Raw genomic sequence first — 12,757 nt, forward strand, 5'->3', positions numbered from 1 at the left:
GGAATATGGCCTAGTGGTAAAGCGCTTGTCTCGTATACATGAAGCCCTGGGTTCGATTCCTCAGCACCACATATATAGAAAAAGCTGGAAGTGGTGCTGTGGCTCAAGTGGCAGAGTGCTAGCCTTGAGCAAAAAGAAGCCAGGGACAGTGCTCAGGCCCTGAGTTCAAGCCCCAGGACTGGCAAAAAAAAAAAAAAAAAAAAAGAAGAAATAAAAGTTTGAGTGGAAAGCACAGGTCTTAACCAGGAATTTAAATATCAAAGAACTGCTAGTTCAAAGCAGCACCTGCAATCCCAGCTACTCCAGGGGTAGAGGCTGGAAGATCACAAGCTGGAAACCAGGCTTGCCTGGGAAAAGTTAGAACAGCCCCACTTCAAATTTAATTAATAAAAAAAAAATTTCAAAGGCAAAATACAGATGAAAAAGCTGGTGCATGCTTCAAGGGGTACAGGGCTAGTGTGCTAATGACCCTGAGTTCAATACCTAGTAACTCCAGAAACAGTATCCAATGTCTGATTTACAACAGAAAGTGGCCAAATTTTGATTTAATTTTTTAAAGCTATTGGGGTTCAAACTCAGAGCCTTTTGTTTGCTCAGCTGGTGCTGTATCACTTTAGGTATACCTCCAGTCCTTTTTGTTGTTGTTGTTCTGGTTATTTATTTATTTTTTTGCCAGTCCTGGGGCTTGAACTCAGGGCCTGAGCACTGTCCCTGGCTTCTTTTTGCGCAAGGCTAGCACTCTACCACTTGAGCCACCGCACCACTTCTGGCTTTTTCTGTATATGTGGTGCTGAGGAATCGAACCCAGGGCTTCATATATACGAGGCGAGCATTGTACCACTAGGCCATATTCCCAGCCCTTTTTCTGGTTATTTTCGAGATTAAAATATTCTTGCTCCACCTGGTTTTAAACCCTGACACACACGGGGATGAGTGGCAGGGCACATCATGGAATGAGAGCAGAACTCCCTCACATGTCTGGCATCCTAGGGTAGACCTTCCCGGTAAGGATTAGAGGAGAAAGGGGGTGAGGGGTGGGTGGGAGGATTGCTTGCCTGTTTCCCGTAACACCCTCTTAAGAATTTCAGCAATTGTTAGTGTCCTATCGTTTGGCAAACTGGGCTGGCTTCTCCTAGTTCCCAGCAGCGTGCGAGCTAATTCGCAAATACACCATCTTGCATTCGGCGCTTAAATGGATCACAAGCAGCCGGGAAGGAAGGTCTAACTCTGTAGCTTCTTTGAGAAGGGTTTCCTAAGTTCTGTGGTCCCGGCTGTCGGCGGAGAGAATTTCATTGAGCTGCGTCCCTTTTGTCTCTCCAAAACCCAACCCCGAGGAGTGAGTTTAATTGCAGGCTGTAATTAACAAGGCGAGAAGGGGATCTGGTTGGGCCTTAGGCCTTGCCAGTGTAAAATAGGAACTATAATCTGGGCGAGCTTCGATTTTCCAGGGAGATAGCTGCTTATTCTTTCCACTGGAAACCTGGTTAAAAGAAATTAAGGCCTCTCTTAAAGGTAACTAAGATTAGGGGGTTCCGTTTCCGTTTTCTGTGTTTCTGTGGGCCGAATGCCTGGGTCGGTCAGCGAGTTTCTCTGTGGAATGACGAATTTCTCTCGCCTGAATTCTAAACTAAGTTTGCTGGGTGCTGCAGCTACGAACGTCTGGCGCCAAGCGACCCGATCCTGGCCCGTGGCGGGGCTAGAGGGAGAAGCAGGGGCTAGTGAGGAAGGGGAAAGAGCGTGTCCGGGTGAAATGGAGAGAGCCGCGAGGCGGGGTAGGGGGAAAACAACAGCGGCTCCCTTCAGAACCGGCCCCTTTAAGTGCTTCACTGACTCAGCTTAGCTTCCCCCTCAGGTCGCGTTTTTTATGAATGAAAAACGTCCTTACATTCATTATATAAACAAGCTTGTGCTGATTGGCCAATGGCCCCCGGTGCATAAATTATGTAAAACAACCCCCTGAGTGGGTGGAGAAAGATCTACCATATACCAATGGGGGCTTGAGTTGATGGGGCGGCTTGGTTGGATTTGTCCGAAGACAGGGTAAACAAGAGGTGATGGACAGTCTCGGGAACAGCTGCGGACCAATGGGAACAAGCGTAGGCTAGGGCCGCGGGCCAATGGCGACGGGTGGAGCAGAGGACTGTGGGGGGGCCGGGCCAGCGCTCCAGCCTGGTTGGCAGCTGAGGCGCAGAGTCCAGCCGCTGGTGCGCGGAGCGGTTCTCGGTCTCCAGAGCGGTTCGGTCCGGCCAGTCGCCTAGGCGCTCAGGCCCGGTGCACGCGTGCGTGAGCGCGCTTGCGCCGGTCGGGCTGCTGCGAGGAGAGGAGAGCGGCTGCCTTAGGTGAGGGGGCGTTGCGGGAGCAGGGGGGACCTTAGGGAACACGTTTTGTGACGGGTCCGAAAGGCCGAGGTAACGAGTGTTCACTGGCTAATTCGCCATCCTCAAAGTCGTGCTGCACATCTGGGCTGAGCCCCGCCAGAGGCCATAATCGCCCCCTCCCCCCCAGGGCCCGGTCCGGTCCGGTTCCTTGGAGGCATCGGGTTAACGGTTCCGGAGCGCCAGGATAGCGGGTTTCCGCACCTCGCGGGGGAGGCACGCCGGAGTGCGGGGTGCGGGGCTCGGGGGTGGAGATGGGGGAAAGCGGAGTTTGCAGGGCTTTAGTCTCCAGAGATCCGAGAACCCCAGAGGGACATGGGAGGCTCGCGAGAAGAGACGCTTGGCAGAGCTTTTACACTTGGGAGGAGGGGGCGGGAAGCAGTTTGAAGGGGGAGTACATGAGGTGTTGTGCCCCCCGCCCTCAAGAGAGGTTAACGATACTTGCTTGTGCAGTCTGCGGGCTGGGGGTCGGCCAGGAACTTACTTAGGCCTTGCAAGTTTAACATTGGGGAAAGTGGACATCCAGTCCCCCACTCCCACTCCCTAACAGGCTGAGGGCATCTGGGCGGCGACTCTGGTGAAAACAAAAAAACAAAAAAACGGGGAGCGCTACGACAGCGGCCTGGGGATGGTTGGGGAAGAAACGGGGTGTGGAACTGGACAGATTGATGCTGGAGCCTCGCGCCGGATTCAGGATCTGGCTGCGTTTCTAGGGGATGGGGGTGGGGGGTGGGGCCCGACTCCTGACCAAGGAGGGGGGCCGGTGACAAAAAGATGTTCAGGATTGGGGGGAATTGGAAGTGGTTGGCCGCGCCTGGCGCCGCACCTCGTTTTTATGAATGTGGATGACTTTTATGAATGAAGCGGATTTCTTTGGTTGGCTCGCGGCTCCCTGCGGCTTTTTTCTATCGCTCTCCCTCCCCCCCCCGCCCCCCATCTTTTTGTGAATGAAGCATTGAGCTTGGTTCCTAAAACGCTGGGTGAGGGCCCTGCTCTGAGGCTGGGCGAGCAGTGGGGGCGGGGGCGCAGCTGAACGAGTTTTCATGAATGGGGAAGGCTGGGAATTGGGTGGAAGTGTGTCTTGTTTTGTGAATGGGGCCCTGCGCGAGGGATCCTGTTACAGCCTCTACCTGAGGTGGCTGCCGCGGCTCGCTCTCCCATTCATAAAACCAGGCCCGCTGCGCGCCACGGGGGAGGGGCTTCCACCGCGGCGCTGCGGCGCGTTAAACTTTTCCTGGGGGCACCGGGAAACTGGGGGGGAGCAGGGGGCGGGGGGACCCGCCCCACAAAGGAAGTGGTTTAAACTCCTGGATGAACTCGAGCCTTCCCTTTAGGCTTTAAGTAAATACTTTGAACACAACGTTTCCACCCCTTATACTCAGAGCAGCCTTAAAGATCCACGAAGATGCTTTTGAATTCGCTTTAGGGCAGTTTCTTTTATTAAATTTTTGAGAAGATGTTTTTGCTCTTAAGGGTGAAATATTTCATCCTGAGCCTGAAAATATCTCACCCTCGGGTCTCCTTGTCCTCTGCCCCTCTCTTTCACGGAATTTCTAAGGTCACAACTTAATTTTTTATTTTATTTTATTAAGACGGTAGAGAATTTTCATTGACCCTCAATTCAGTGCTAAGGTTTCTGAGATTTTGTGCGCGTGTTGAATGATATTTGTGTGAGAAGTTTTATTCTGAAACTTGTTTTTTGCACTATTTGGAAGGCATTCAGGCTGGCAGGAGTGTTTTTCTAGAAAGTTATGAACTGTGCTATTTTGCTGCACTAGCCTTTGAAAATATCTGATTATTTGGGCCAAGTGCTGAGAAAGAGGCTGGTTGAAATGTTTTCTTATATCCTGCTCGCTTATGAAAATTGGTTATGTTTTACACAGGGTGAAAAATAAATTGGATGGAAATGTCCACTGGAAGAAAAAGTTCCCTGTTTAAAGTGTGGAGAAAAGTTAAGGAAATAGTCCTTTAAGCATTTTGTATTGTTAAGATCTGGGATGAGAGTAAAAAGACTCCCCTTTTTGTTGACCTAATTGGTTTTCATTTGGAGACTAAAACAAAGTATTTAGGAAGGTGATGCCTTCCTAAAATGGTTACTTTAGTTCTCCCCAAATACAGTAACTCTTCTCTCACTTGTGACTTGAACCAGTGCTGATTATGTGGCTATATTATTTACACTTCTTTTGGGGGTTTTGTCTGGGAGGATTTATTTAGCTACAAAAACAAGCTGAATTTTCTTTCCATGCATCTTTGGCTTTTAATGCTTTTTATAAAAGGTCTTTGGTACAGAAGCATTTGAGCTGTGGAAATTAGTTTTCTTTACTCATTCTCATAGATATTCCTTTCTTTTGAAAAGAATATCTATGAAGCTATCATTGGTATCTAGTTGCCATGGAGATATTTGTGACATTATAGACATACACACCTGTTTGGACAGAAGGTTTAGGATTTCAGTAAAGAGGTATGTGTGTGATGAAAGTATACTTCCGAACTATTTATTCCTAGTACCATACACAATTTTTACCACTGACCTAAAAATACTTTTAGAAACCCAATGTGTGTCAGATTCTTAATTTCCAATAACTTGGAGTACTTAAACCCAATTTCTCTACTTCTTGTCACTGCATTGTCAAAGTGGCCTCTTTAAATATTCCCTCTGTCTTCAAGAACTAAAAATCATCGGTGCGGTGTGTTTCCCTAGTTGCCCCTAGTATTGGGGCTTGAGCCTCCTGTACTTAGCTTTTTCACTCCAGACTGGTACTCTGTTGCTTGAGCCACACCTCAACTTCTTGTTTTTTGCTGGTTAACTGGAAACAGAATCTCAAGGATTTGTCTGTTTGAACTGATTCTCAGATCTCAGCCTTTGGAGTAGCTAGGTTTACAGGCCTTCTGGAGCCTGGCTGGATATCACCTTTTTGTCATGAAAATAAATTGATAAGTGTGTGTGTGTGTGTGTGTGTGTACTGTCCTTTTGTAGGAGACAGGTAGTACCAATGTCTTAACGATAAGTACCATACTTTTTTTTTTATGTTTAATAAGTACCATTCTTAATGATACGAACAAAGAAAGAATAAATAAAAAAGTGAATAAATGAACTTGGCCCTAAGTGCATTGTGAATCTTTGATACCATTAATCAAGCCAATGTTGATCTGAAAGCTCAACTTAAGAATAGGCTTTGCTTTAGACCAAGGTAGTGATGTTACAACCAGGCCCTAAAGAATGACCAGTACAAAATCACTTCATTTCTTTCTCTGCCCCATTCATTTGAAATCTCCCAAATTTGTATTACAAGAGAATCTCTCTTCCCTCAGAAATTGCTCAATGGTGAAACCTTTCAAAGTGATAGAAGAGACCTTGAAAGCACCATGGATGGGTTTTATGATCAGCAAGTCCCTTTTATGGTCCCAGGGGTAAGTTGCTGTGGCTTTTGATTTATTTTTTTTTGTCTTCCCTCTGGTAGTTTGAGTCTTCTCTTTACTGGTTAGTGTGTCCCACTCCTTTTGGGCCTCTTTACTATACTTGAGCCTTGTGTCTGTTGGCCTCTTTCAGAAATCTCGATCAGAGGAATGTCGAGGGCGACCTGTGAGTGACAGAAAGAGGAAGTTTTTGGACACAGATCTGGCCCATGATTCTGAAGGTAGGGAAGCTTTCCCCTCCTAGCAGCTTCTAGACTTCTCTTTTCCTTAGAAAAATATCTACTCACTCTTGGGTTTTTGTTTTTAATTCCAGAATTGTTTCAGGATCTCAGTCAACTTCAAGAGGCTTGGTTAGCTGAAGGTAAGTTTCTTGACTATCTCATTTTCCATATAGAACATTTTTACTGTATTTTAAAATGAAACTTAAAGGTCTAAAGTTAAAAAAATATCTTTTTCCAGCACAAGTTCCTGATGATGAACAGTTTGTCCCAGATTTTCAGTCTGATAACTGTAAGTACTTCTAATGGAGATATACGTGTTCTTAAATTGGTCTTGAATCAAAAATTCCATGTAATTGTGTCATGAATACTCTTCGGTAATAGCCAGCAGATTTGGACAGTGATGTGTATGTAATTTACTTCAATAATTCAGAATTAATCCTGAAAACATTTGTTCCTTATGGAAATTGTTTCTGAAGTACTTCTACTCTATTGTAGGCAAGATTTACTGAATGCAATTACAGGTTAAATTTCTTTTTACTTTAAAATACTACCAAGCTTGAAGCTTGAAATTACAAAGATACACACACACACACATACACACACATATACATATATATACCTATTATGTTGGATCAAATATTATTCATTTTCTTAGTCTTTTTTTCTTTGTTTTGATAAGTTGAGCCTTTGGACTGGGGATGTAGCTCAGTATTAGAGCACTGGCCTACCATACGCAAGGTCTTGGGATTGATGCCTACAATGATTTGGAAGAGGAGGTTTGTCTTTGATGTGAATAATAAATCTTGATATTTTCCAGAAGATAGTTAATAGAAAATTTCACTTAATTGTGGTTTCACCCAACATGTCAGTTTTGTTTCTTTTTATTTTTCTGGACCTGGTGCTTGAACTCAGGACCTGGGCACTGCCCCTGACTAGGCTAGTGCTCTACTACTTGAGCTACCGCTTCTTTGTTTCTTATAAGCTAACAAAGAGAGGGTGGGTACAGGGTGACCTGATGCTCTTTTTTTTTTTTTTTTTTTAACTTGCTATGACTTTACTGTTTAGAGTAGAGTAAAACATTCTGCTTAAGGGCTGGGGATATAGCCTAGTGGCAAGAGTGCCTGCCTCGGATACACGAGGCCCTAGGTTCGATTCCCCAGCACCACATATACAGAAAACGGCCAGAAGCGGCGCTATGGCTCAAGAGGCAGAGTGCTAGCCTTGAGCGGGAAGAAGCCAGGGACAGTGCTCAGGCCCTGAGTCCAAGGCCCAGGACTGGCCAAAAAAAAAAAAAAAATTCTGCTTAAAATGGTCATTAAGTGCTCATTACCTGAGATAATGAAATGCCATGAGGAGTTCCAAAAGTGGCCTTTGGTGCTGGCAAGGGTGTGGTTAGCTGTGCCCTGATTTTTGAGGGCTGTCCTCAACAGGTTTTAGAGCTTTTATGATCCAGGCAGAGCTATCAAGGACAAAGCTGGCTGATGAAATTTGAGCAGCACAGTACTGCTCTAGAGAGCATTAGTCACTGGCGAATGAGCAGGTTTAAGAGAGGCCTGAAGAAAATGCTGCCTCTCTTGAGAGTTGCATCATAGAGAAATTTATGTCTCTTAGTCATAGTTTATAATAGCAAGCACCTGAGCCAGGCAAGGATTTGATTTCTCATTTTGAACCAACTAATTCTTCCCAGCTTTGTTTCATCTGTGTGTGTGTGTGTGTGTGTGTGTGTGTGTGTGTGTGTGTGTGTGTAAAATGCCACGGGGGGGGCGGGTAGAGAATAGTGTTGCATTTATGTAAAAGCCATGTATTCTAAATCTATAAAATGAAATGAAAGAACAGAAGTACCAGCTAAACATTTTTTTAATGATAGACCTGATGATGTCTAAGGCACAGTGCCATGAAACTTTAAAAGAGAACAGACTGAAACCCATAGATACATGGTTACCTCAGCTTTGCCACAGCTTGCTGTGGATGTTTTCTATATGAAAGGAAATATTTGCTAATTATTGCCCTTTGATTGCTTTCAAGTGATTGGGAAGCTTGCCACTGAAAGGCTACAGATAATCCAAATTAGTGTGTGTGTGAGCTACAGTACTTGTAATCTTAACTTTGTTCTGTGTTGACAGTTTGGCCCAGTCTTTCTAGTTGTTGCTCTGAGCAGTGTAATCTGTAGTCTGTTTGGGAAGTGACTTTCTTGGCAGTTTGTTTGAAATGCTTTTATGACACTTGTGTTGGTTTCTTTGTGACCCAAAAGACTTAAAAGGGAGGTGAGATGGCCACATTCAGACTGATTACATATGCGGAAGCCCATGCTGTGTGTGGTCTTCAGGCAAAGATAGTACAGGATTTGTATTTGAAGAGATCTTTATCTGTGGGAACTGGGTAAAGTGAAGAAATCAATGAATGTATGTTGGCTACTTTTAATTCCTGCTTAGCAGATAGAATGTACTAAGTTCTTTAATTTTTACCTTAAAAGGAGGTGCTATGGGAGATGTCCCCCTTACTAAGTATGTTGTTTGTGTGTGTTGTACTTTGTTTGCTTTAACTGCTTAAGGTTGAGCTTTCGGTATTTTAAGGATAAAATGGGTGGTTGAGTAGCATAAAAAAACCTTTTGATAATCTTTCCCATTTGAGCCTTCTGAAAGGGTAAGGAAGGCTGGTTTTAAATAAGGCAACTCAGATGTGTGTGTGTGTGTGTGTGTGTGTGTGTGGTTTTTTTTTTTTGGCCAGTCCTGGGGCTTGGACTCAGGGCCTGAGCACTGTCCCTGGCTTCTTTTTGCTCAAGGCTAGTACTCTGCCACTTGAGCCACAGCGCCACTTCTGGCCGTTTTCTAGATATGCTGGAGAATAGAACCCAGGGCTTCATGTATACGAGGCGAGCTCTCTTGCCACTAGGCCATATTCCCTGCCCGGCAACTCAGATGTTAAGCAAGAGCCCAAGTGTGGAATGGTGCAGCCTGGAGTCCTTCATTCAGGCTATGTTTGGCTATAGATCAGGGTTCAGACTATCAAGAAAGCCTGGGAGGAGTCAGCATTGCCCACAGATTCTCTGTGAGCACTTTTTACAGCCTCATATGGAGACCGCCCCACTCTATAGACATCTTCCTGAAAGAGCCCATGACTTCTAGGAGAGGGAAGAAAAGCATTCACATTTTTAAATTTTTTTGTGCTGGTCCTGGGGCTTGAACTCAGGATCTGGGCTCTGCCCTTAAGCTCTTTTTGCTCAAGGCTAGCACTACTATTTAAGCCATAGTTCCATTCTTGTCTTTTTGTAGTTATTTGGAGATAAGTATGTCTCTTAGGGCCGCTACCCTTTGCCCCTTCACTTCCAACCAGGATCCTCAGATCTCAGCCTCCTAAGTAACACTTTACACTGGTTTGAATCGGCCAATAATGACTTATGAACACTAGATTTATCTGTGAATGCAAATCTTCCTAGAGTAACAGAAAAATTATAACACATTCTTAAAGGTTTACTTGTAACAATAAGCCTATCTTATTAACAATGATTAATTTGAGAAAGTTTCATCATAGAATGGGTATGAAAAAGCAGGAAAGGAAATACTAAGTAATGCAGGTAATGGTGTTTGGATATTAATTTTGAGGATTATGGCTTTTTTAGGGGGTAAACTAATCAACTCAACCTCTGAAGAGATTATATTTTAAAAGCTTTCCAGACTTGAGTTCCTTACCTAGAGGAATCCATCGTATAAGTGAGACTTAAACAAAGGAAACCATATTAAGTCTCAGAAATGTGCAGCTGATCTCTAGCTGTACGGATTTTCCCTCTACTTCTCACAAAGATAGACTGTAGCCAGGTACCTTTAAGGAAGCCACTCCAGAAGCTGAGATCTGAGACTCTTATCTTTGGCTAACCAGCACTTAGCTGGGGATGGAGGTGTGGCTCCAGTGGGAGGTTACCTACCTTGATGGAAATAATGGCTAAGCAAGCAAGCAAGGGCACCCTGAGTTCAAACACCAGTAACAAAGTAACCTGTGTGGCAGGCACACTGCTCACACACAGTAATCAAGGGATCTCTTACCTGGAAATACTTTTTCTTTTTTTAATGTCAGCACTGGGCCTAGGGTTGCTACTTACCTCTCTTAGCTCTACTTCCAGCTTTTTGGTGGTCTCAGGGACTTTTTCTGCCGTGGCCAGCTTTGACCTGTGATTCTCAAATCTCAGCCTCCTGAGTAGCGAAGATTATAGGCGTGAGCCTCCAGCCCTCATGCCGAAATTATTATTATTATTATTATTTTGCCAGTTATGGGGCTTGAACTCAGTCTGGGCACTGTCCCTGGCTTCTTTTTGCTCAAGGCTAACACTTTACCACTGAGCCACAGCGCCACTTCTGTCTTTTTCTATATATGTGGTGCTGAGGAATCAAACCCAGGGCTTCGTGTATGGCAGGCAGGCACTCTACCACTAGGCCATATTCCCAGCCCTTTAGGTGGAAATTCTTAAAAGTCCAATTCAGGAGAACAAAAAATGTACCCTCAGAATTTGCCAGTGTGTCTCATTATCCCTAATGAATCCTCTCTTTATCCCTGAAGATCCCAGATTGTTTGAGCTGCAGATCCCTCTCTCTTGCCCCACCTCCTAACTTACCAAAGGTCCTGAGAGCGTTTGAAACCAACCAGTGGTTTGGACAAAGGGGAAGGATTCGCTGAGGTGGGGAAAAATGTTTCTTGGTGCTTTGAGGTTTTCCATGAAGGATTTAGAAGAGATAGAAAATACAAAAAAATGCTGAAAACTGGTTTCCTTGAAGACATTAGTTGCATATACAGTATAAATGAAAACATGTATATGTGTGTATACATTTATAAATAAGTGGGACTGTATGTATTCTATAGAGCTAGGTATGTACTAACCAATAGAGCTATCAAACCAAAGAATCTGGGTTAGTATATAGATACATGCACATCTTTACTATATATTTTCTCAAAATTAACAAAGCCATGAGTAAAAACGAATGGAGCACTTCAGTGTGGGGGTTGGGTAGAGGTTACATTTATTTTTCAGTACTGACTGCTTAGGTATTTAAGAATGCATGACTGGATTTTAGCATACATTTAGGTTTTTTTTTTTTTGGTGCGTGTGTGTGTGCGCGTGCGCGTGCCCGTGCCCATGTCCGTGTGTGCCCAAGCATGCGTATGTGCGTGCATGTGTGTTGGTACTGGGGCTTGGAACTCAGAGCCTGGGTGTTATCCCTTATAGTTTTTTTCTGCTCAAGTCTAGTCCTTTAGCCAAAGTTCCATTTATGGCTTCTCATAGACTTTCCTGCCAGGGCAGGGCTGGCTTTAAACTGAGCTCCTCAGTTCTCAGCCTCTGGAATAGATAGGATTATATGCCAGGATTATATACCTTGTACTTGTGTCCTTAGTATCGATTTTAGTTTTTTTTTTTTTTTTGGCCAGTCCTGGGCCTTGGACTCAGGGCCTGAGCACTGTCCCTGGCTTCTTCCCGCTCAAGGCTAGCACTCTGGCACTTGAGCCACAGCGCCGCTTCTGGCCGTTTTCTGTATATGTGGTGCTGGGGAATCGAACCTAGGGCCTCGTGTATCCGAGGCAGGCACTCTTGCCACTAGGCTATATCCCCAGCCCTCGATTTTAGTTTTGAGCTTAAAAAAAAACAACAAAACTCAGTCGTTTATCTGGTAGTATTGTGAGCAATTACTAGCTTCTTGAATAATCGAAATATTTTATGCTGAGAAAACATGATAAAATCTTATCTTAAAAATCACAGCCTTGTGGTTGAGTGCTTGCCTAGCCATCTTGAGGCCCTGGGTTCAGTCCTGGGAGGGAGGGGAGTGAATCTATGGTTTCTGAATCAAAATACAAAAAAAACCATTTAGAGAATTGTTTTAAAATACAAATGACCCCCTTTTCACCTTGAAGTGTTCTTTTTGGATCTGTTTTAAAAAGAATAGAAGCTGGAGGAAGTACAAGTAATTTCCTAAGGACCAGCTAATTAACTGATAAAATCAACTTTTCATAAATTCTTTGCAATAGATGGCTGGGGAAGTAAATTTTTTAATCATCAGGATACCTTTGAGCCTAAAACATGCTGATATAATCCTGTTAGACTAAGATTAGTCCACTGGGTTGGTTTTTTGTTGTTGTTTTTGGTTTGGGTTTTGATTTTTCTTTTTAATATGTGAAGTGGTATAATAGTGGCAGCTAGTGCCTTCTGTATAGAGGACATCATCTGGTCCCAAGCTCCATGCTTTCTTCCTCTGGCCTAGGGCCACTTATACTTGAAAAACTTCTCCTAAAATCTTTTCATGTCTAGTAATTAAGAAAGAAAGCTATAGGAACTTGAAGAGGCTTGACAGAGTCCATGCTCCAGTTTGTATTTTTCAGGAGCGAGTTGCCCTCATGACAGGGAGAGAGGGAAGGGAAGAAAGTGTGAGGAAAACCTGATGGAGAGAAGAATTGGCCCCAGGTCTGTGACTTTTGGTTAATTAGCCCACTCACTAGCCGCAGAGAAGGTGAAATGAAATCATTTGAAATTCTTCCTGTTTTTGATCAGCAGTTAGAGTCTCAAGTTTGGGACTATTAAGGGCCCAAGACCTACAGTGTCCCATTAATCTAAAAAAGAAAAAAAATCTTTTTCCTAATTTTGGTTCTGGTAGGCATATTTATAATGAAGGCAGCCAGGTACAGGTACTGGCGGCTTATGCCTGTAATCCTAAATACTTATTAGGCTGAGATCTGCAGATCATAGTTTGAAGCCAGTCCAGGCAA

The 12,757-nt window shown here is 44.2% G+C and overlaps 1 protein-coding gene across 1 annotated transcript in view; it reads left to right on the forward strand.

Annotated features, from left to right (window-relative positions):
- The first annotated feature begins 2,195 nt into the window (after positions 1–2,195).
- Etv5 (ETS variant transcription factor 5) overlaps positions 2,196–12,757 on the forward strand; it is a 64,934-nt gene continuing 54,372 nt past the window's right edge. Inside the window, exons 1-5 of the mRNA XM_048347003.1 lie at positions 2,196–2,339; positions 5,688–5,786; positions 5,926–6,013; positions 6,106–6,153; positions 6,252–6,302. Of these exons, the coding sequence (XP_048202960.1) occupies positions 5,742–5,786; positions 5,926–6,013; positions 6,106–6,153; positions 6,252–6,302 (232 nt within the window). The 5' untranslated portion in view covers positions 2,196–2,339; positions 5,688–5,741. The remainder of the gene's footprint in view (positions 2,340–5,687; positions 5,787–5,925; positions 6,014–6,105; positions 6,154–6,251; positions 6,303–12,757) is intronic.

Source organism: Perognathus longimembris, chromosome 5 (assembly GCF_023159225.1).
Source record: "Perognathus longimembris pacificus isolate PPM17 chromosome 5, ASM2315922v1, whole genome shotgun sequence".
In the NCBI taxonomy this organism is placed as follows: domain Eukaryota; kingdom Metazoa; phylum Chordata; class Mammalia; order Rodentia; family Heteromyidae; genus Perognathus; species Perognathus longimembris.